The sequence below is a fragment of the Heliangelus exortis genome, chromosome 3 (genome assembly GCF_036169615.1).
Source record: "Heliangelus exortis chromosome 3, bHelExo1.hap1, whole genome shotgun sequence".
NCBI classification, from domain to species: domain Eukaryota; kingdom Metazoa; phylum Chordata; class Aves; order Apodiformes; family Trochilidae; genus Heliangelus; species Heliangelus exortis.
This window is the reverse complement of record NC_092424.1, coordinates 92,364,173-92,388,591: the sequence shown is the minus strand read 5'-3', so window position 1 is coordinate 92,388,591 and position 24,419 is coordinate 92,364,173. Positions and strand designations below refer to the sequence as shown.

General features: G+C 40.3%; 1 protein-coding gene across 1 annotated transcript in view; it reads right to left on the bottom strand.

The window, feature by feature from the left end:
• The window catches only part of CSMD1 (CUB and Sushi multiple domains 1), a 956,173-nt gene extending 932,191 nt beyond the window's left edge, over positions 1-23,982 (bottom strand). The window contains exon 1 of the mRNA XM_071741767.1: positions 23,634-23,982. Coding sequence (XP_071597868.1) covers positions 23,634-23,700 — 67 coding nt within the window. The 5' untranslated portion in view covers positions 23,701-23,982. The remainder of the gene's footprint in view (positions 1-23,633) is intronic.
• Positions 23,983-24,419: the final 437 nt, after the last annotated feature.

The following is a 24,419-nucleotide window of genomic DNA, read 5'->3' as shown; positions in this document are numbered from 1 at the left end:
AGTTGGGGTTCTTCAGCCTGGAGAAAAGAAGGCTCTGGGAGGACCTTATAGCAGCCTTCCAGCACCTGAAGGGGCCTACAGGAAAGCTGGGGAGGAACTTGTTACAAGGGTGTTTAGTGATAGGACAAAGGATAATGATTTCAAACTGAAAAAGGGAAGATTCAGGTTGGATTTTCATAGGAAAATCTTTCCTGTGAGGGTGGCCAGACATTGGCACAGGTTGTTCAGAGGAGCTGTGGATGCTCCATTCCCAGATGTGTTCAAGGCTCGGCTGGATGGGGCTTTGAGCAACCTGCTCTTGTGGGAGGTTTCCCTGCCCATGGCAGGGGGTTGGAACTACAGTATCTTTGAGGTCCCTTCCAACCCAAATCATTCTATAAATTTTCTGACTCTGTGATTCCACTGTTCTCTATTACACAGACTCATTTGCAATATTAGCTGTCATGAAAATGGTGCTAAGAAGTCGTGGTAGTAACTTGTAGTCATAGTTGATGTAGTTGATTGTAAGTGATGTAGTAACTGCTTACATTGATATTGTATAAAAAAAGAATAAATACCAATGAAGAATGGTAAAAGAAATAATATATAGTAAATGAAGCATCAACAGAAATACAACTTTTAAAGAGTGACTAAAAGTTATTAGAGTATTAAGAGTTACTTCATAAAGAGACTTAATCACTAGCATGAGGGAAAAGGATTCCTCTGCTGCAGCCTCCTCTCTAGACACCATGTTTTCTGCATGAGAGTACCCCAGGTACACACACTGGTCTGCCACTGTGCAAATTGAAATGCATCTTAGTACTGACCATCTCAAAGCCTAAGAAACAAGAATAGAGAAGGAAGGTCTTTGTCCATCTATATTATGTGATAGATCTGATCTCATTAGTGCACAGATTACTGTGCACAAAATAAGGCAGTTTCTCCCTTTATGCCAGTTTACCAAAGTATTCCTGGTGTTGAAGCATTGTCCAGCCAGGACATGAGCCCTCTGACAGAGGTATTCAAACACACATCTGCTCATCTGAGTGGTATCCTAAACACTATGTCTGTTCCCAACCTCTCCTTTTGAAGTTGTGTAATTCTGTATGGCATCCATAAACAGTCCTCTGCTGGGAAAGATCATGACATACAAAACAATAATCTGTTCATCTGGATTTTTTTAAGGGATGGGAAAATCTAAGGATCAGTTGTTCTGTCAATGTTTTGTTTTCTTTATACTGTTGGTTCAAATAAAAAGTTCCCTGCCACGTGCCTTCCCAAACTTCCTGCCTCTAGATGCATTTCACTGACCCAAAGTATTCTGAATTCTTTTCTCCACAGTGCAAATGTTTTGTCAGGAAGCACAACCCATGTGCTTGAGATTAACAGTTAGAATAAATTCTAAGGGAATAAGAAGTGTAGGTATAAATCTCCTGTTGTGGCAAAAATAAATGATATTTGAAGTACACTGCAACTACACATCATTGTATAAAGACCATGGGATTACTCCCTGCCCTGGTGGCACCAGTCCTTTAAAAAATGACCTTGACTGGCTTTCGATAATGAAAACATTTAGGTGCTATGATTCAGGAGTGGTTTCTGTAGCTGACTTGTAAAAAAAAGGATGTTTGATTCTCTGATGTTCCGGGAGACCAAAATATTCTCTAATTGCTGTCTCTTGGATGCTGCCCATCCAGTCTGCTGCTGCCTGGGGATCTGTTCTCAGACATGTAGGGCTCTCTATACAAGTGTTGGGAGTCTGGTGCCTAGGGAGTGTCTTTTGATTAACTCACTGTAGCACATGTCAATCCTTTAGTGTCACTTACTCTACATGTCCAAATCACTTTGAAAATAAGATTTTGATTCCTAAGCCACACAGATGTATTAACATTTTATAGCCATTAAATCCTACCTTTAAAAAATTTACTTCACTGTCCACTGAGCTCCTCAGGAGGCTGTTGCTGTTCTCTGCAGAGAGTGGTCAAAAGGTTTTTTGCTTTGTTATACAGTAAGTGAACTTTTAAATGTGCATGAAAAAGTAATAAGTTGTATCATCATACTTTCCCCTCTGGAACCTCACCTTTTGTACCTTCTGATTGTTCCATATCTGTCCCAGTGTGCCAAATAATATTCACTGGAGTCCTGTTATCCTAATAAAATCAATCAGGGAAAATAGACAGGGTCATAGCAGTATTTTGTGAAAGAAAGCAATAGCTCCATTTCCAGCTTTTATAGCGGGGGTTTTAATTCTCAGACTAAAATGCTGCACATTTTATATGAATACAATGTGTCTGAAACTGTTGTAACTGTTTAAAAAACTAGGAACGGTTGAGACAATTTGCAGATCATTTAAGTATTTTCTAAAATATAACTTTGTACATGGAATAGGCCATGCAGAATGCACAGCAAAACTTTGCCAGTGATCATTCATGCTTTGAAAATGATAGAAATTCTGACATGTAGATCTAGTGTAAAATTTAATTACCTTCTGGCCCTTGACTAATCTGTGCTGGTATCTTTGCTTTTATGAGTTCCAAAAGCTTAAAACTTTGCTGGCTGTAGTAAACAAAGATACTAGGGTTTTAAAAGTTTTTCAGCTGCCTATTTCTGAAAGAATTTAACTGTAAAAACAAGGAAGGCTATCACATAACCACTATATCTCTTCACTGGATATCTGATTTTAAATTTATGCTGTCTTGGCACAGCAAACGATTTATCAGGTTTCTTTTTTTAAGTAAATATCATATTGGAGCATGACCTGAAAATAATTTTCCTGTATTTTTTATATAAATTGCTAAGACAAATCTCTTAACTTTTGTGTTTTAAGCAGCATATGATTAATAAGCTGTCTACCACAGGCGATATTTTCAAGACAGTTGCAAAGTAAAGAAAATGTTTTGCCTTACTTCAGTGTTAACAGAATAAATACATAAAGAAAGAAATGGTAAGTAGAAAATAGTATGCCTCTTCTCAGCTATAACACCCTGCATCAAATAAATGCACTCATTTTCCTCTTTTCAAGAAGCAGCTTTTGCTGTCAGTGTTCTATAAAAATTGTTCTGCAAAATGTTAACCTGGATTTCTTTTTGGTTCAGAAAAAGACTGCTCATTATCTAATCAGAAAATTTAAAATGCACTTCATGTGTGAAAAAGATAATTTTGAAAACTCCAATCACATCTATTGTAAAGTCAAAAGCAATGTGGACTAAGAAGGATCAGGCTCTGTCTTTGACAGTAGTCACAACTACAGGCTTCCCTCTGCTTCTGCAACTCATGACAGAAAGGGAAGAAAAGAGCCCAACTCCCCTCCAACCTTTCCAGCCCCCAGCATCCCTGGCTGCCAGCCACCCCACTGGGCTCAGCATGCTGCATGGCCATGGCACTGGGGCCCTTTGTCCCACACCCCAGCACCTGCTCTGAAGCATTTTCTTGATGAAAACAAGGTTAGGGCTTAACTGGAACAGAAGCCCCCAGATCAGTACCCTGAAAATTATTTCTGCCTCAATCTGGAAGCACCTAAATTCTATGAAAACACCTTGAGCTTTTTCAATTGGCTTTGTATAAAGTGTAAAGAAGTCCTTATAGGATCTTTTAGGTCCCAAAACTTCCCATTAAAACCCACCACATGAGTAGGATACTGTTATTCTCTCCCAAATCCTCTGCATCCGTCATAAGTTGTTTTTATCTGAGTGAAACAAGCCCTAAAGGAAGGCTGTGTTCCCTGTCCTTACCTGTGTTTATGGTCAGGATTGACATGAGAGGAGACAGACACTTGACCCAAGTTACTGGGAGTTTCTTACCTTCAGAATGCATTTCCCTTATGCACAGCCAGTGCCACAAAAGAGACTACAAATGCTACAGTAGATGAGTAGGGTCAGAACTGTTTCTAAACTAAGACCCCCAATGTTCTCCTTAACTCATGTTCCTATCACAGAGTTCACAGGGTAGAACTTGGACTGCAAGATCAGGAGTATTCTACATGAGCCTGAACCACAAAGATTAACATGAAGGTTTAAGAGTAGGATCTACAGCCTCCACTAGACAGGAGACTATGTGCCATCTGAGCAGATGATGGTCAATCTTGGACCAAGTTCTTCATGCAGTCTGGTGTATAGGAAGTTAAATTGAATGTATAAGGAGGTGCTAACATTGCCTGTCTCTGCCATGGCTAGTAAAGAGGTGCTACAAAAGGCAGTCTTATTTCTGGTCTGTTCCTTCTGTCCTGAGAGTTGTAGGTACTGTAGCAGTGAGGTACTATATCTGTAACTGCACTGAAGTCTTATCTGGCATGAAAGCCAGATAAGACTCTTCATAATATTATATTTTAAAATTAAAATGACAGTGGGTTGTCTTCTGATTTCAGATGGGGACAGCTAGGAAGTCAGAATACAGGAAGAAAGAATTCTTTCCTTCTTACAGGGCTGAATATTTCTCTCCTAGAGGAGGAAGGTAGCAGTTATATTGTATCATCTGCTACCACCTTAGTGCCTGCTTATGATTCTATTCCAAGATGCCCAGGTTTTCCCCAACAAGGACTACAACTGAACATGGACTTCTGGTTTCATTTTCTGGGACCAGGTGTTTGGAAGTTAGGCAACAAGGCTCCTACTGTTGCAGCAGCAAAGTCCCTTTTTGGATATAGTCCTAGCTATAAGAGTGAGTATATATGTAAAAGAAAAGATTGAATATGTGAACTTCAGAGCTCTGAGTCATACAGCAAAGAAACTTTGCATAGCTTAGGGGAAATGCTGCTCTTCTGAGAATATTTTTCTTTCCTAGCAGACCTCATAGCATAGGAAAGTTAGGGAGAAAATAAATCAATTTTATTAAATGAATAGCCATTTCAGCTAGTTATAGTTAGTTTTGTTTACCACATTTCTGTCTCAAATAAAAGCAAATACCTCTGGATTTATATATACTAATTTTCCTTTAAGAATCAGTATGTGTCTTTTACTCTGGAATTCAGGTATTTAGGAATGAATATAGAGATTCCTCATGAATTTAACCTAATCTTTATTAGTTTCAAGTAGAGGTCTGCAGAATTAGAGACTTAAGACCTGAAAAAATGCAGACTAAGAATTTTCTATTTCTAAACCTATATATGTATGTATAAAAAAATAATCATGTAGGTTTTCTACCTCACATTAAGCAAAATCCTTACACCTATAAAGGCGTAATGTACTCATTATATAAAACGTTGACTTGGGACTCATAAAATATAAATACTAGAAGAAAATTCAAGGAGACCTTCTCTGATAAATTACTGGGTCCTCTGTGTCTTTTTTCCCCCTTTTCAGTACACTTAAACTGCTTTATTGTAAGCTCCTTGGCTCTGGGAGGTGCTATCTTCCATTAGCATGCCTAACACAATGGAACCTTAATTTTTGCTAATGTCCTGCTATAACAAAGACATCATATATTTTTCTGGTTTACAGTAAAAAAACTGAGGTCCTTTAATATTTTTCACAGTACAACTACTAGGACCTTATATCCTTTACTTCCCTACAATGAATCCCAACAGGAAAATGTGTGTTTCCCTGAACAGCTATTAACAATATTGTAGATCATGTCCTAGAGATGCTTTTACTACAGTTTAGTGTACATTAGCAATATTATTTGTTTTCTTTGATATGTTTTCTCTCTTCTACAACATCTTTGCACAATGTTGACCTTTTAAAATGCTCCTTTGCTCTGGGCTGGTGGCTTCAATTTATTTCCTCAGTAAATCTCAGTTTGTTTTCTAGCTTAATATACAGGATGATTGTTTTATTTATTATAAATTAGTATCTATGAATTTGTTGGGTTGTTTAGTTGGGTTTTTTTTTCTAGATTAATTAGTGCATGTTTTCCTATCCAAATTCTGTTTATTTTTACTGGACAAGTCATATATATGATACATATAGATGACACAACACCTTTTGGATATCACATTGCTCTGTGCTTCTTGCTATGCTTCTTTTTATCACATAAGATACAAATTCTCCTCCCATCACTTACACTCAGACATATGTAATCATGAACAACAGACAGCCTAACACTGACTCCTCAGAAACTCTGTCAAGCTTTTTCTTTTGTGGCCTACACTTAAACTAGTTTTGTGTCCAACAGGTTCTTTGCCTTTATGATTATTTCTTCTAGCCAATAATCTCTGATGTGGTGCCTTGTCAAAGGCTTACAAGTGGACTACATCCATTGAATTTCCCTTATTTACAGTGGCAATAATATCTTCAAAGAACTCCAGCATGTTAGTTAAGCACAACTCCCCTGCCTGAATCTATGCTGGGTATCCTTAATCAAACTGATTTTCATGCTGTTTTTCACTCTTCCTTGTGGTAGTGTAATTTTTCCCACAATCCTTGTTAAATTCACTCAGTTATAGTTTCATGGACTGTCTTTAACCTTTTGTGAAGATCTACTTGCTTTTTTTTTTTTTTCAATCTGCAAAGACCCTTCCTAGGCAGATCTTGTTTAAATTTGGTCAGTAGATAGAATTTTGTCCCTCCAGGTTTCATCACTAGTTGTTTAAGGTATGTTTACAAAACTAGTTTTGTTGAGAAAACAAACAAACAAACAAAAAAATCACAAAATTCATGTTGTTTCTTGTACTGGTGGTGGTTTAAGGTTTTTTTTTTGGTGTCCATGTGTATATGCGATTTTAGTACATATAGTAAAATGGAACAAACTATTGTTGTTAATATAATGTTAAACCAAAAAGGAATTAGCTCTTTACATTCATGGATGTCGGGAGGAGCTTTTCAGGGTGCTCTAATACTTAATACAGCTGAATATTTACCAAAAACTGTTCCAAATGGATTCTTCTGCTTACAGGGAGCCAAAATACAATGTGTCATCATGAGAGAAATGGACTTAGTGATAAATTTACACACATGTGGCTTCCAGTCTCTCTCTGTGCCGTGAGGTGAAAACCCATATAAAATTGCAGCTGATAAGCAAGGTAATACGCTGACAGAATAACACTTTGGTTTTTTCAGAAATCCCTGGTTGAAGTCCAAGGTCATAGACTTGAGCTGCAGAATTTCAACAGGTTAGGGTGAAATATTTCAGGCAGGACATCTTACTGTGTGGAAGCATCTTGCTATGACTGCTGCACTCATTAAAAAAAATGGAAAAATTTATTACAATATTAGAAAAATGCATAAAACTTAAGCAGTGAAAGGTGGTTGCAATTCTGTCTCTCTCAGATACATATACACACACATGTATTTATACTGCACTGATTACTATGGTAACTGGATGCCTTAAGACTAATGTATACAAATTCAAATACTAGGAAACATTATGTTTAGACCTATTTTTTTTCATCTCCCCAGTGTCAGTGTTGATGTCATCAGAGATATGGCAGGTTTACGTAAAGAGGCACTGAAAACTTTGTACTAAAAGTAAAAAAAATTGCCTAGGTCCTAAACAAATATGAACCACAGGACGAATCAAACAATCCCCTTGATAACAGCATACCTCTCTTGGTAAGACCTCTATATAGATTTTATTTGAAGGGCTTAGCATGATTCGTAAGTCCCTAATGATAAAAGCTATTGATTTTTTCCTGAAATGAGCTGAAAATAGGTTCTGCAGCACCTGTCTCTTAGGCTCTTCCTCACAAATGAACCCCAGAGCAGTAGTCCAGGTGGAGTACTTCCAGTTCCACTTTTCATAGAATAATTGAATATTCACTGAGCAAGACAGAAACCCAACCAGGAGCATGACTCTGATGTTGCATGCAATGATGCTGTGTGTGAGAGGGGACCAGTAGGAGTTCAGTTACTGTTCCAGCAGCTTTTTTAATATTTTATGTTGAGTTTCTTTTAGCAAGGTTTAGAACCCAAACCTTCAACCTCCAAAGGAAGCTTTAACTGGAAACCTTTACAGCACCAACAGGGGAGAGCCTAGGGCAGTCACAGTATATGCCAGAAAAAACAAAAAGATGAGACAGGTTTTAAGTTTCTGCAGGAACAGGAATCTAGCTAAGTGCTCCAACTGGTAAATTACTCTCTCTGCTATGGCAAAATAAGACAGCATTACTTCCACTCCCAGGAATATTTTATGTAAGGCTAAAGTGGGCAGATACATTTAAAAAGAGACAAGCAGTTTTATCCCTATGGAAAAGCACCTATATTTAAAATTACAATAACAGTCCTATACATCTGACATCATGAAACCATTCTGTGTACGCAGAGAAATGCAATTTCAGGCTCAAAAGGAAATTTTCTGATGAAAAATGGACATGTGTAGATGTGGAGGTTTCTGGGCTTAAAGCAGCTGTTGTATGATAGTTCAAGTACTACACATAAATATCTCCATAATAAAGGGAGAACTTGATGTGTAAATTCTTCTTTGTATTTATTTACTGCTGAGTGTCCTCAACATCCATGGAATTAATTAGGAACTGAAGAGTTCAGCACATCTCATATCTATCTCTTGACTTAATAAATTATAATGCATAAGAATACTCATCAGGTTTTCATTTTCTGAAGTTTTCAGGTACAGACACTTGACTAACCAAAAATTATTTTAGGCAGAGATAAGAAATGCCAAGTATTGAAGGATTATGCCAGCACAATAAGAGTAAGGAATGTTACAGCTGATCAACAGAATCTCTTTAAATAGTTTTCTCTGAAGAAATTCTCTGAATAACAATTCTACCAATTCAAGAAACTCAAAGTACATGCCATTTGATTCTTCAATGAAAGTGATTGAGATATTCTAAACAGCATTTTTACTTAAAAGAAACAAGCTTGATATATAAACATAGGACTACACAAATTTTTATGTCATCCCAAACCAGTAATGTAGTATTGCTACTTAAAAGAGCAAATGCTTTTTAATTAAACACAGAATTTATTTTGAAACAATATGCTTTTTATTATAATTCCTAGCTATTCAGGCATCTTCCCATTTTAATAAAAGTTATATTTTTTTCCAATCAAGCAGTAAACAAAACTCGCTTGGAAAATAATTTTGGTATCCCACTGAAACAGTCAGACTCAAAGAACTCAGTCTTTCCCCTGTCTTGCTGGAAATTTCTATTGCAGAACATCAGATGTATTACATCCTGTTCAGATGTAGTACTTTTCCAGTCATGTATTTGAAACCTGTGTTCTTGTCATTTTTCAAAAGCTAACCAATGATTTTGTTTGGACAGGACAGGAGCAGTTAATGCCTTCCTTTCCTCAATAGACTTGATCAAGAAATACTCAGAAATTTTTTTATGGAGGTGAAATAGAGCCTTTCAGAATGGAAGTGCAAGAACAGCCCTGGGAAACTTGTTAACATTAAAGAGATTCAGGTTTCTTCTATCTCATGCTACTCTTGTTCATACTGATCAGCTATGCTTTTGATAATTATGCATTTGTATGGCCTTTTTTTTTTTTTTTAAAGTAATGCCCATACACTTTTCTACAGACAGTCCAGAGAGGAAGAGAAAGAATAGAGGGGAAGGCCAGATTTTGTACATCCCATTCAGAGCCATCTTAAATGCATGTAGGAAGGCAGGTGTCCTAGGGAACATGAGAAATCATTCTTTTTCAGACAGTGATAAATTTTCTAACATGAAACTAAACCCAGAAAGCTATGGATTGGAGCTCATGGAATAAGAGATAAGCCTCTACCTAGGGGCAGAATTTTCAATGTTATTTTTTATTTTTTGCTATTTGTTCTAGACCTGGGTCTCAGTAGGGGGTAAATTGTTTGATTTAGAAGGATGGCATGGGTTTAACATTCTCAGTATAATGGACCTCTTCCCTAACTTCTTCTAACAGAATTTATTGCAGTGAGTCCCTAATCTCTGCAGAAATCCAATCTTTCACCAGATCTCATCACTAAAGTTTGTCACAACCCCTGCAGGTTTTCAACAGCCTTTTTGCTTATTGTCCCAGGAAGGAGAATACCAATAAGATACAGCTTGTGACTTGTGATACACTGAATTACAGAGGGGCAAATAGCATATATGCAAGCTGAAGATACTATGCAGTGCACTTGATATTACCAACGAGCTATTAATGCACTCCAAGGAGTTTGATGCCAGTGGGAGAGCATATCACTAAGCAGCTGGTTTGCTGTGTTCATTTCTTTCCAAGCTTTAATTTTTTTAAGCATCTTCTCTGCCGCCTGTCCAAAAATGTCTCATAGAGCAAAATGCTGAACATAACTGTCATTCAGATGGTCATTGTGCATATTCTTTAATATTTATTGGAAATAAATCAATAAAAATACTACTGAAGAGAATATTAATTAGGGAAGAAGATGGTGGGACAGAGGAAAGTGGCTGTTTGTAATGAAATACAATTATTCTAAGGATATCAGCAACACTGACTACAACATCATGATTATTAAAACATACAAGAAATATATTTGGGAATCATACATTTGTATTACATTTGTATTACTTGAAGTTAATTGGTATAAATACCCATATGGAATTATTAAGCATACAAGGAAAAAGTATGGAATTTACAAATTCACATCACTCCTTCCTGTCAGATGCAAAATTCTGTGCAGGCTGAAGTATTTCTGAAGGGCTGGGAGTGCTCAGGGAAATGAGCAGGTAGAAGCTTCAAAATAAGCAAAATACAGTGCTTTTCTGCACAGCAGGAATTAAACTGTAAAACAGATTGTCACAAAATGGTTTGGTAGTCTGAATTGTGAATAGGTTCAAGAACAGACTCATGAAGGTTAAATTTGTTGATGGATGTTGAACATAGATGCAACCTCTGGCTAAGAGTTCCCTAAACTGGCCAGAGGCTGCTAAGCTATAAGGGTGTCTATATCTTGTTTCCTGCAAGTTTTTTCCATGCATTTGCTAATGGCCATTGTCAGAGAGAGGTTATTTTGGTCTGATTTGATGTGACACTTTTTGCATTTTTAAATATGTGAAGACTTAAATTTAACCAAAGTCATGGGACTTGCACAAAATGTGGGCACAGCTTACGTCCCTGACTTAGCTCATCAGGTCTCAAGAGTGCCCTGTGCCCATCTTCAGCCTTTCTCCTGGTTGCTCCCCTCCCAGTGCAGGAGTTGTCACAGATGAGACCCTGGGTGCCCTCCTCCATGGGAATGTTAAACAGTTACTCTGAAGCATAAAAAAGGTTTCTTATACTCCTTCAGCAGAGGAGGAAATTATAGAGTGACTGGACCAAGAAAGATAAGGTCTGCAAAAGCAAAATTTTAAAGAAACAGTGAGGGGAAAGCTGTGCCAGTCCTATGAGATAAAAGCCCTTATTTTCTGGACGTCAGCATAAAGCCTGAGTAACAGCAAACAAACTGCAGTGCCCATGAGGAACTGGTTGCTGTTTATCAGACCACATCCAACAAGCACATTCATACCACCAGGGCTTTCACTGAGGGCACTTACCAGCAGAAATTTTGACGTGTATTACCAGTTCTGCTCAGACTACACCAGTACGCCTGGGTTACTGGAGACAAGAAGGGAAGGTGATTATGCATTGTTCTTCAGTAAGACAAATACCAGATCAGAAAGAAATTTGAATGCTTACTGATGGATGTGCGTGAACTAATCTGGACTAGGACCCCTGTAACATACAAGATAGCACCATGAAGCTGCTGTGAGCTAAGTTGCAGAAGATGAGGCTTTCTGCTTGATTCTGGTCATGCAGGAAATTACATTCCACAGATTCGTATTTCCTTTTGCAGTGTTGTCCATATTGTCTATTTCCTTTTCTCTGTGTTCATATAACCCTTTGTATGATGGGTCCCTATCCTCTAGGACTGACCATAAAGCAAATTAATAAATCACACAATACACATTGCCTAATGAACTTTCATTGAAAGAATAAATATAAAAATTGACAAAACATCCTAGGAAATAATCGAGTGAAAGAGGGCAAATGATGAGAGTATGGATTGATTTTAAAAAACAGATCAGCCCTGACTGAAACCCCCATAACGTGCTGTCATGCTTTTTCACATGTACCTTATTTTTTGAGATAGCTTATCTTCTGTAGTGGTACTATTGGAGAGTGTGTCAATGAAATGTAAGAATTACTTCCATCAGCTGCCTATGCTGTCTCCTGTGCTGAATGCCCATCCCTCACCTGACACCGTCTCTGTCACCACAATTGCTGATACTTTCATAGTGGGCAGTACATTATCTTTCTAGCATCAAAGAGTGGTTTCTTTTTTTTAATTGATTTTTTCCTGCCAGGGGACCTGATCCTCATACACATCATTCTGTTGGGATAGTGCCTAAACAACAGCAGTGTGGCTGAGTAGATCTGAGAAGCAAGCTGCTGCTGAGACAGTTGATGAAGTGCTTCTGCTTTATAAAACTGCACCTGAAAGTACAAGTGCTATGTGACAAAGCACATTCAAAACATGTGCAAATTTATCCATTCTGCATATATGATCTGCAGAGCAGTGCACAATAAAATCAGAAGTCTGGTGCCTATCCTACAGTGGCGAAAGTGGGGAGATCCCATTTTTTTTCCACCAGAGCTTTCCTCACCCATTTACAAACAGCCTGTTTCTTAGAAAGAAAAATGGAGCCCCAAGGAACTGCAATTAGATACCATCAGTGTAGAATAAATGTAAAAATGATGAATACTCAAAGAGCAAATAAAGTGGAGGTGGAACTGATTGTTTTTAATTCTGGGCCAGGACAACAGCCTCCATTATCCAATATAGCCAGTTGTCTATGAGTTGGCTTCTCTCCAAATTCTGATTTGCTGCTGCTTTTAATGTTTGCTTTGTAATTACAAACATTTTGTTCCAGGGTAAATCAGATCCAGGGGTTCTTTCTATAAACAGAATCACTTAAGCACAAAGTTTTAAAGAAAAACAAACAACAACTTCCCTTGAGGAATCTCTCTTTCTTAAAAAAAAATAACACAATTGTAGATTTGGAATCTTTGCTTAGTTCAGATATTATTTGGGACACCGCAGTAGTAAATGCTAAATATTACTGTCTGTCCATTCTCTTTTCAGAATCGTATTATGCTCAGACTGTAATGATTCTCAAGTGTAAAAGTAAGTATAATACAAATTACTTGATGTTAAAAAATGTGGAGACTTGTATTATTCTCTTTATGACTGCTGGAACTGCAGATATTTGGCACTCCTAAAAATCTAGGCTCTCAACAATAAACAGTGCCTTCTGTCCCCTTCCCAGCATCCTTGAACTTGATACTAAAACTTGTTTTGCAGGTAAAGTGAGTTCAGTCAGATGTTTTCCTCATTCAGTATGCACATGTTATTTTATTCAATAAATGGATCTCCTCTTCCATCATGCACTCTGGAAAAAGAAGGCTTTTTTTCATGCTGAATGTCTATGACCTGATGTATTGTAAGTGTATTCCGTCCACAAATCTGTGTTTTATTTTTAAATCAAATATTCACATCAGTAAGTACCACTTTGCCTTAACACTGTGGATACACTGAGACTAAAGGGGACTTACAAAGTCAGTAAGAAAATAAGACAGAAACAAAGATTTCACTACAAATTAAAATCTTGAGGATCCATACAGTATTCCTTACTCAGACAACTTCCCCACTGAAGGCAAGGAGACAGAAAGGCTTGCAAAAAACAACCATGTTTGTAGAGGCTGAAATTTTTGGGCTCCAAACCGACCTGACAATAAAATGTGTAGTACTTTGAAGAAGATTTACAAGACTAACTGATAGGAGACTCCAGCTCAGTCACCTGATTCAGTATACAGAAATTATAGGTCTGGACTTGCCATTTCTAGCAACAGGCACTTGGATTTATGGATGCAACAAGAATAAACACTAAAACCAAAATCAATTAATTGCCTCTGTTTAAAGAGAACTAATAATTTAAGTACACATGAAAAAAAGGAAAGCTGAAGTCACTTTGACAAAACAACGTCTCACTTTTCCTTCTAATGTGATATGACTCATCTTAAATCCATTGCAAAGCAGTAAACAAACTACACCAACTCAGTAGCCATCATCTGCCAGGAACATTTTTAAAAGAAACCCATTACTGAGCTACTTTTCTTGTCTTCTATACAGAAGAAGAAACTTATTTTCCCAGCAGAAACAGCACTTCACGTTATCTTCTTTTTGTTTACCATGTTTCTCTCACTTCTAACAACAAACTAAAGAATACCTCTTTAAGCCAGTAATTTTTTTCTTAAGAATTAAATAAAGCAATTTGGGCTAGTTTGAAATATTTTTAAAACAATCCATTTCATTTAAAACAAATCAAAAGGGGGAAGTTCAGTTTGATTAGTAATAACATTGTAAACGGGAAATATCTTGGATAGCAAGTTAAATATGCAGACAACAGCCTTTTGATTTTATTCCTCATTCACTGAAGTAAATTTACAATTGGAACTGTAACAAAAATAAAATGATTAGTACTTCTTTGTTCTATAATACTTCTGTAATCTAATTTTCTCAAAATAGCTGCAAGATAAATTATTGTCATGAAGACCAAAATGACAACTGTAAGCTGGCCTCTTCACTTTTCACTATTTGTGACTGGATTTATGGTGACTATTTATTATTATCATAGAGTTGTCAAACAAAATTTGATACAAAATTTGATAAAATTTGACAATGTATCTGAAGTCAGCTTCTCTGCTCGTGTAAATCACTGGAGATACATGAAGAGAGTTTCATATTCCATTTTTTGCAATAGTTCTTGTTTGTAGATTTTAAAATCTTTTGGGTCAGGCCCCTCACTGTGTTAAATGATACTAATCTGAAAAAAAGAGAGTAACTTCAATTTCCAAAATATTCCCTGATTCATTGCTTTAAAGAAATGACTTTGGAGCTTCTCAAGAGTTGATCGGAAAAATCTAAATTGTCATGGCAACATGAGTTGAAGAAATCCTTCTTTGCTGCTTCCATAGATGATCTCCATGCTATCAGTCTGTTTATTAAATGTTGCTAAAGAAAGCAATTAGAGGTTAATCCCTCTGCAGAACCAAATAAATTACATAACCAGCAAAAACCAGTGGAGTGAGATATACTTTAGATAGGTCAAAAAATATCATGTATCTTGAATATAAACAGCATTTCTGTGATTGTTTGCATAAAATTTCATATTAATAATACCTAAGAGTTTGAATTTTCTTTATTGTTACTAGATATGTTCCAGCATCCACGCTTTAATGTGTGTGATACAAACTGTGTTATGTAGCTACAATAAAGGCCAGATTCAAAGTCCATTAAAGTTAATGAGTTTGTTGCGTTTTTTTTTCCTGTGAGCTCCTCAACTTCTGGATCAGGTCCTCACTGGTCAGAATCTGACAGACAGGAATCCAAGCTGTTCAGCTGACTGCTACAGTCTATGTCCAACATGCCTATTTCTGCAGAGCAAAATGCTTTTTCTCTAGAAACTGGCAGATTTGTTTCAAGTTAACTATATCATGCACCTGGAACAAAGAAAAATTGCAGCATTTGCATTTATATTAACTAAATACCATGATAAAGCCTCTCCTACATAGGTTTCATAAGAAAACAAGACAGAAATTGTTTTATATAGCTCATTATTAAAACACTGCTACTGCTGTCACTGCTGATTTTGTAAAATCTAGTAATACGACATTCTTTGGTACTAGAGACATGAAAAACAATGGGTCAGTGTGTGAATGGGAGCTATTTATGGGCTAAGATAAAGAAAATCAATTTAATTTCTCAAGAGAGATGTCTACAAAGGCAGAGTGTCACCGATTGTGTTATTAGCAGTTGCTTGATTGTGCTGAGGTTGTGAAAGTGAATTATAAAACAGCTTTGCCCCCAAAGATGGTTGGTATGACTCAAGCTATGTATTATAAGAAAAATCAGCAGGATACCAGTAGAAAATGTAGCTGCTAGGGCAAAGCTAAAATAGTGTACTTAGTCACTTGGAAGCAGTCAGATTCTGCATTGATATCCCACAGACACTAGTGAGGAAAGTGTGATTTGTCATGACCATTTGTTTCACAACCAGAAGTATATAAATTAGTCTAAAAATAAATTAAACAATTTGCTTTTTAATGACTATTTTGTCAAAATATCCTTTTAAAAAACTTCACTGCTGTGCAAGAAGCACTGGTCTTTCTTTCCTTTTTTTCTTTAGCCCCACAGTCACTTACATTTTTTTTTCTAAGCTTCAGGGCAAGACAGATTCCACAAATGTGTATCCCTGCAATATCTAGCCTCTTGTTTCCCACCATCAGCAGCTTCCTGACAAAATAATTTCCCTGTTCCTTGCAGCTCCAGATGTGTTACACACTGGGACTCTCATGTGGGTCCCAGGCTGTAGCTGAGTCCATGTTACACCCACTGTGAGTTCAGACTGAACCCTGATGCTCTCATATAAGGAAAGCTCCAGCTGAAGCACAGTGCCCAAGGCCAAGCCTAAGCTCTTGTTCATGTACTTTGGGACCACCGAGGAAAGTGATTCCAACTCCTCTGTTCATTTCAGCAGCAGGGATTGCAAATGCAGTGAAGATGCCTTAGAGCCAAGCTACAGCTGGGCTGCTATTTTTGAAAATGTCTGGTTTGTGGTCCTCCAGTCTGGGGGACCTGAGCTTCAAACACAGAGCAAGGTTGGCTTCACCCTTGTTGCCAGTGCACTGCACATTGCTGGTGTTTCAGCACCAGTGTAAGCAAAATGTAAGTTTGAATATTTGTATCCACGGGTTTTGCATGTGAACACAATAGGATGAGTAACTGAGGTCAAAGGAAGTAAACAATGATTTATAAAGTATTGTCTCATGGCTACATTTGATCTGCAAATCATAAGATGAGAACAACATATATCCCTAGCCCCAGCTTTGCTCTCTGTCAAATGTCATGGGTTTGCTGCAAACAGCAGAATTGTAAGAACATTTCAATAACAACACTCCAATACAGCTTTTGAAGTAGCTCTTTATGGAAAAAAACTGAAAACTTTCAGAAAAGAAAAACTTCATGTTTGGCAAAACTGCACGAAAAAGTCACTGCCTTGAAATCAAGAATAAGGCACGAAGCAAGTGCTGAAAATGTAATCCTAAAATGCTGACCATATTTTATGCAAGTTTGCAAAACAAACATTGCACACAAAGTTTTATTCATTATTATTTATTCAGCTCTGTGTCAGCTGCAGTGCTGCAAACGTTTCTTTTAGAAAGCCACTGTAAAACAGAGGCATGAATACGGAACATGATTCTGTACTTCAGTATCCATGGGATACTGTAAGAGAGACATAAACCATCTGAAGACTAAAATGATACTAGGTTTCTCTGTTAATTGTCCTCACAATTTCTTTAAAGAAAAAAACAGAGAAAAAAAAGAGGAAGGAAGGTAGAGGTCAAATAAAACCATGCTTGGAGATATCAGAGGTACCAGTTATAATGAAATTACTTCAATAAATATATGTAAATATTTCAATACTATTAAGGTTGATTGCTCAGATTCATTGAGTGTTCCTTTTTTTTTTTTTTTTTTTTGAGTCATGGATGTAAACATTGTCAGACACTATTAGCCATGAGCTTAAACTAAACAGGGTCTGGCTCCACTACTCAGCTGCAGTATAGTGTGTGTGTATATATATATATATTTGTGTATATTCAGCTGCCTTTCTTATTCAGAATCAGAGCAATCTTTTTAAAACTGGTCCATCAGCTACTTCTGAAATAGCCAAAAAGTTAGGTTTCTGCTACAGTGGAACAGGGACCTCACAACTGTATGAAGTTACCTTGGCAGTGATGACTCAAAAAATGAAGTTGAGAGAGGTGGAATATGCATGTATGCATTGTTAAAATGCATAATTTAATAATTATAAAGCTGTAACATACCATGATTAATTTTTATGCTGGAAATGGATGCATTACTGTAATTGCAAGAAATTGTGACTTCCTTGCTCATTTTTTGCTAAAAGAAAATCATTGATGATATTCTGATTAATCAAAGAATTCTGGTTAATCATCACCAATACAACAGCAATTTAATCTTGCTTTGCCCTTTTAATTGAATATGCCCTTCACATAAAAATGGAAGCAAACTGTTGTAATTTTATTGTCTTTTTTTCATGTAAGTATGAAATGCAGAAAAAGTTATTGTCTCTGAGCATGACTTGTTATTGGCAATAAGATGCAGTATTACTCTTGTAAGAGGTTTTAGTGCTTGCATGCCTCCGTTTACCATTCAATTACTAAATGCAGGCAGCTCATAAATGTTGCCTTTGTGTGTCAATTTAACACTAGCAATAATATAAGTAATTTTTTTTTAGCAGTTGTTGAGGAATGCTTATTAAAACATAGTGTGCATCTTCTTAAATGCTATAGAAATGTCCTATAGTGGAGTGAAGTCTTTCATCTAGCCAGAACAAAGATGTGTGAAGACAAAGTAAGATCCCACAGTTTTCCTCAGGCATTAATAGCATTTTTTCATATTTCACAAGTTACTGGTTGATAAAACTGGTTTAAAGGAAATTGCAACTGACATAGAAAAGTAAAACATCTAAGAAAAAGAAAGTGATTCGTACACATTAAGTGAATTTCCATATTATTTTTTGTTCGCTGCAGAACTTGGAAGAACACACAATTTAGCTCAGTCTAATCTGGCTAATTTTGGAGCCATATGGAGTACTACAGGCCAGATTCTTATTTGGTGACCCTTATTTAGATCCTATTGTACTCAAGTTTTCTTAGAGATAATGCCTAATACTTATGCTACTGCTTCAGTGATTTGTACAGTGAAACCAGCAATTCCCCTTTCCACACTGCATCCCTCTGCTGGTTACAGGCAGCCTGGCACTACACTGCAAAAATCTGTTCTGAATTTCAACTGTTTACTAGCAGAATAATGTCATCATGGTAAAAGAGATGTGAAAGTTCAATAAAGATTTGAGCAAAATGAAATTACATCTTTAAATTCATTTTAGGCTTTATTCTATTATATATATACTATTAAACAGCTATTCTCTGGAGAAAGGTTACAAGAGGAGTTCAGCGTTCAGTGTGCAGATGACACTTGAAAAAGTTGAAATCAGTGTTTCCTAGCGGTTTTCAGGCTTTCTAAAGAGCACGGTAAATCTGGGCTGTATTGGTTTCTGTTTAAAATATCTGCAGCTTCAAATTGTTTCTGATTTGGTGAGGCCAAAGTTTTCATTAATGTAAATGGTATTGAGACAAAGTCCAATAGTTGTCTTTTAAAACCTTGTATGTATCAACGCATACAGTGATGCTACCATGTAATAATAAAAAGATGAAGAGCCAGATACCATGTTTATGTAGAAAAAGCAGTATGCAGGACAAAAAAAAGACAACTACCACCCTGAAACAAACCAGAAAAACCCACGCCTGATCATACATGTCTGTATAAAGGGACATGGGAGTGACAGCCAGTAAAATATACAGGAAACATTCTGCAGAATGGTTCCTATATATACAGATGACAGATGGTGCTGAAATGCCCTCACAGACTTCAATATGTCCTGAAGTTCAGGCATGCTCACACCTTCATGGGCTTCTATATCAGCTCCAGCTCCCCACACCAGGCACCTCCAGTTCCACACACACCAAAGTCCTGGTGTGCTCACACCTCTATCCTGGTCCTCTCACAGAGAAACTGATGACCCTGTTCTGGCTGACAGTGGAAATTCAGATCTCTTCTATGGATTCAAAGGCCTAAAATGAGTGTTTAGGGAATCTTTGTTAAACTGATTATATTTCCACTGCATTATATTCAAACTGACCATATCTCCTCTACCTATAGAGAATACAAACACATACATATATTGTCAGAAAATTATGAAAGATTTTACAAAATATTTACAAAAAGATCTTACAAAAAATTAAGTATATCTTTACATTAAAAATAGTATGTGGTCAGAGCTGGCAACTCTCTTTTTCATCTTTCTATGGCTGATTCCTCATTGGGTTGGGAGAAGGGGAATACATCCATTGAATTCTTAGTTTTGCTCCTAGGTGTTCAATACCTAGCTCTGGTGGTTTTTTTTAAATCCCTTTTTTCAGCTCATTTTCCTTAGAATTGCTTTAGTCCTCTCTGGAAGAGAATGGAGCCTCTCTAGAGAGACCAGCTTCACAGTTTGAGAAACACTGCTTTGGAGAGAGAGAAAAATACATGACTTTAAAAGAGACAAACACTCTCAGTCCAACAGGAATAGGGTTTAAACATAGTGGTAATCGGGTGATGTAGTCATAGCAATTATTTTGACACAGTGATAACAACAAACAGAGGGTAAATAAAATGTTTTGGGTGTTATTTCTTTCTATTAGCTTTTTTTGTAGGTGAGTTTTTTTGTTTGTTTGGTGTGGGCTTTTTTGTTTTCTTTTTTTGTTTTGTTTTTTTTTATAAAATAAATTCCAAAGCTGTAGATGTGGGAGTCCTTTCACTATCTGGATTCAATTTAAGAGCAGAGATGTTTTCCCTTTGCTATTTCCATTTATTTGAATGATACCTCTGTGCATAAGCTTGCTTACGCACATTTTGCATGAGGCAATTAGGTAGCAATGAAGGTGCTGGTTTTGGTTCTCTGAACAAGTCCAGAAAATGACTAGGACTAGTCAACCTTTAAGATCCCTTCCAGCTCAAACCATTCTATTATTCTGTGATGATCTTGAAAGCATGTACTGGGACAATTTTAAATATTAAGCAATATATATTTCTACACTGAAAATAGCTTGTCCACAGACCTCATGTCACAGCAGAAAGTCTTTTATCTTGCATTTCAGTTGAAGTTCATCTCAAATGTACCAATTGTTCCCTAGGAGCATGAATTTTTACAGAAACGGTACTGACATGTTTTGTGTTTCAAGCAAATCAATATTTTTTTATATTTTCTTTTGCTAGTAGTAACCTATCAGAACTAGCAAATGGCTCTACATGTGAAGCTGAACACCGTGCTGCCTGTCTTGTTGAAGCATAACTGCTGTGATAGGGTAGTTTCTGGGAAAGAGGCTCCCTTAAGTGACTCCATACTCATTTCCCTTCATGTGTAAAGCATAATGGAGAAGGTAGAATACCCCAAATATTTTCCAAAACACCCAGATGCATCAGTCAGACAAAAGGAGTCCAAAGAAATTTACAGAACTGCACCTCAATGCAAGTCTACCACAATGAACAATGACATGTTCATTCTGGTCCTTTCTTGCCCCTTTAAAAGTTACAGAAAATTGCACAGCAACTGTTTCCACTTTATTTCATAAGAAGGAACAATGTGGAAAACAGTCCACCTCTCACTTTACTGAAAGGTGAGGGAACGCCTGTGGCAACACCTTCAGAAATCCAGCACTTTTTTTTTTTTTTTTTTTTTTCTTCATAATACTCCCAAGACAACCAAAGCCCAGGTAAATTCCTAACGGCGAGTACAAAATGAGTACAAAATGATTCGATTACCACGGGGCTGGTAAAACAAAGTTCTGGGGATTTATTAATTAAAATCTTACATGCTTCTGAAAGCCTAGGTTCTTCATGTTACTAAGGAAGGAGTTCTTTCACTCTCTAAACTATAAGTGTAATTTCAGCCTCAGGATTACATTTTACTAAATATAGATATCTGTGCTCGATTGTCCGGGAAGGTAAATGGGAAAGAATTATGTCAAATGTCCCTGCTGGTTCCCCTTCTACCTGTTGTTTGACTTCAATATTAAGTCAGTTTGTAGCCTTTAAGTAGGTGTGTTGCTGCTCCACATTAGGCGAGGTATAATTACATGCTGCAGAGCAACATCAGAGGCAGTGCCCAAATGTTCCTGGCAAAGCCATTGTATGTAAGCAAAACACGTCGGATCTCCGCTGAATAACCATGATCCAGCCTCCAGCTTTTCATATGTGCTGTCAGCCATGAAAAGAAAACACTTAAATGTCAAAGGACAGAACCGGCTACAGTGTATTTAACAAATGAGTCGCGGGTGTCGGCGCGCCCCGGGAGCCCGCACGGCCGCGGCTGCAGATGGTCCCGGGGCGGCCGAGCCCCGTCTGCGGCGGCCGGGGCAGCTCCACCACCCGGACCGGGGCAGCTCCACCACCCGGCCCCGGGGCAGCTCCACTACCCGGCCCCGGGGCCGGGGGCTTCACCGCCCGCCCGACCCCGGCGCCCCCCGGGGCAATGCCGAGGCACCTGGTACTTGTAAGGGCTGGGAGCTGCTGTCGAGCCCCGCCCGGGCGGAGAACCGGGACACCGGGAGAGGATGCTGAAGTTTGGGCAGGGCGGCCACACCGAGAAGCCCCGGCCCGCCCCGGTCCGCGTGTGCCACCGAGCACGGCCCCCTCCCCGGGAGCCACCCGTTGCATATCCCGAGAAAACGGGGCGCCTCCTCCCCCGCGCTGCCTTCCCCAGCCGGGCGGCGTTGCCTGGTGAAGCCAGGCAGGAGCCGGAGCCAGGCAGAGGAGCGATGCCATCGGGATGACTGCAGCCGCTGCTCCGGACCGGGCAAAGCTCCCGCCCGGCTGCCGGCAAACCAGGCTGGCCTTCCTCCGCCTCTCCCTGCGGATCACTACCAGAGGCTGCCGGAGGCAGGGCACCCTGCAGAGCCGCCCGTGCGGACGAGGGTGCCCGGCTGCGGGTACCAGCAGGACGGTACCGGGCCGCTGTCGACTCGTCCCATTCCTCCCGCTCCGGCCACCCCCCCACCGAAAAAGGAAGGGAGAAAAATAAAATAGTAGGAACAATGTAAAACGCCTTGGAAGGGTTAACGGTGCCTCAGACAGCACAGATCGCAGAAGAACCGTGCTCCCGGAGGCAGGCAGAAACAGCCGGGAGCGAGGTGGGAGAAGGCAGAGGCTGTAACAGGGACAGGTGCTCAGCTGCAAGCAGCCTCTCTCTCTCTCTGTCTCTCTCTCTCTCTCACACACACACACACACACACACACACACACACACACACACAGACGCACACGCTCGCATCTCTCTCCCAGTAGGAAAAAGCGCAGGGCTAATGAGAGGCGAAGTGAATAATTGGGAAGATGTTGTCTCCAGCGATGAGGCAAGTGATGGGGCTGAGGCCAGCACTCAAGTTGTGTAACCCAATTCATCGTAAACCCCCCCCCCCCTTCGACTCCCCTCCCTTTCCTCACTGATCTTAAGGAGAAACCCAGCAAGGGGTGGGAGACGCTCCCCACCACACAGCGAGCCTAGAGAAGCCTTTCTCCATCGGGCACGGGCAGGCAGCTGGTGCAAGAGGATCCCAGCCCCTCATCCCCGCCTCCGCGTAACTTGCGGGGAGCGGAGCCGGCTGTAGGGAGGCGGGGGCGGCTCTCCGCGGCCACCCACTCCGCGCTCCCCTCTGAGCACGGCAAAAGCCGGGGAGGCGGGAGGAGGAGAGAGCCAAACTTGCCAGCCCGGGGACTTGTCCCTCGCACGGCAGCCAGTACCGTTCGTGCGTGCGCGGAGAGCGAAGTGTTCCCAAACTCCAGCGCTGCCCCCGCGCCTTGATGGGCACGGCTCTTCTCCCAGCGCCGCAGCGGCTACTGCCCAACTCCTAGGGGCTGCTGTCTCCCGGGGGAAGTGAGCTCGGGGGAACCGAGCCCTCGAGAAATACCGGCGGACCCGGCGGAAGGTGGGAGGCAGGGAAAAGGGAGAGCGGGCTCCTAGAGCCTGCTGTTACCCGGCGCAGCAACGGAGCGAGGGAGAGAGCTAGACCGAGCGGTAGCGGTTTAGCTGAGGGGGAAAAGCAGTGCCGTAACCACAGCCTACACGAATCCAGTGCAAGAAACCCCAGTCTTACCCTGAGCTGCAGTGAGGATCCCCGCGCAGAAAACCAGCAGAGACTTGAATTTCCTCCACGCAGTCATGTCTGCAGTTATTCCACACACACACACACTCACACAAAACCCCCGGCGGCTCTTCTCGGCTGCGACCGTGTCCTCCGAGCGGCAGCAGGGCTAAGGACAGCGCCAAATAACCACCACAGGGCGAGGAGAGGCGGAGAGGAGCGGTCTGGGTCCCGAGCGCCGCGCAGCGCCCGGCGCCTCCTGCAGGACTGCGCGGGCGGCTCGCTCCGCTCTGCTCATAGCATCAGTCCCCGCTCAGCGCCCGCGGAGCCCCGGCGCCGCCGGCCCGCCGCCCGCCCAGGGGAGGGCAGGGAGGGGAGAGGGAGGCACGCCCGGCGCGGCGGGCAGCGCGGCATCCACGGCCGCCGGCGGCAGGAGAGGGATGCCGGGCAGCGGCGGCAGGAGAGGGATGCGGGGCGTGCGAGGATGAGGAGGAGGAGGAGGGGAGAGGAAGGGAGGGAGGGATCGCGGCGAGAGCAGCGCAGGCAGCGCAGCGGAGCGGCTGCCAGCCACACGAGAAGCCGCCGCCGCCGGACTCAACCATCACTTCCCACGGAGAGGGGAAGGGGCCGGCGCTGCGCAGCCGGCGCACGCCAAGCCCGCAGCCGCCCCGCTCAGCCGTCGGCCCCCGCACGGCCCCCCCGGGGAGGCCGCGGCATCCCCCACCCTGCCTTGGCCGCGGCCCGGGCGGCTGCCTCCCGTCCATGAGAACGCGCAAGGGGAGAAGGCTTCCCCCGGCC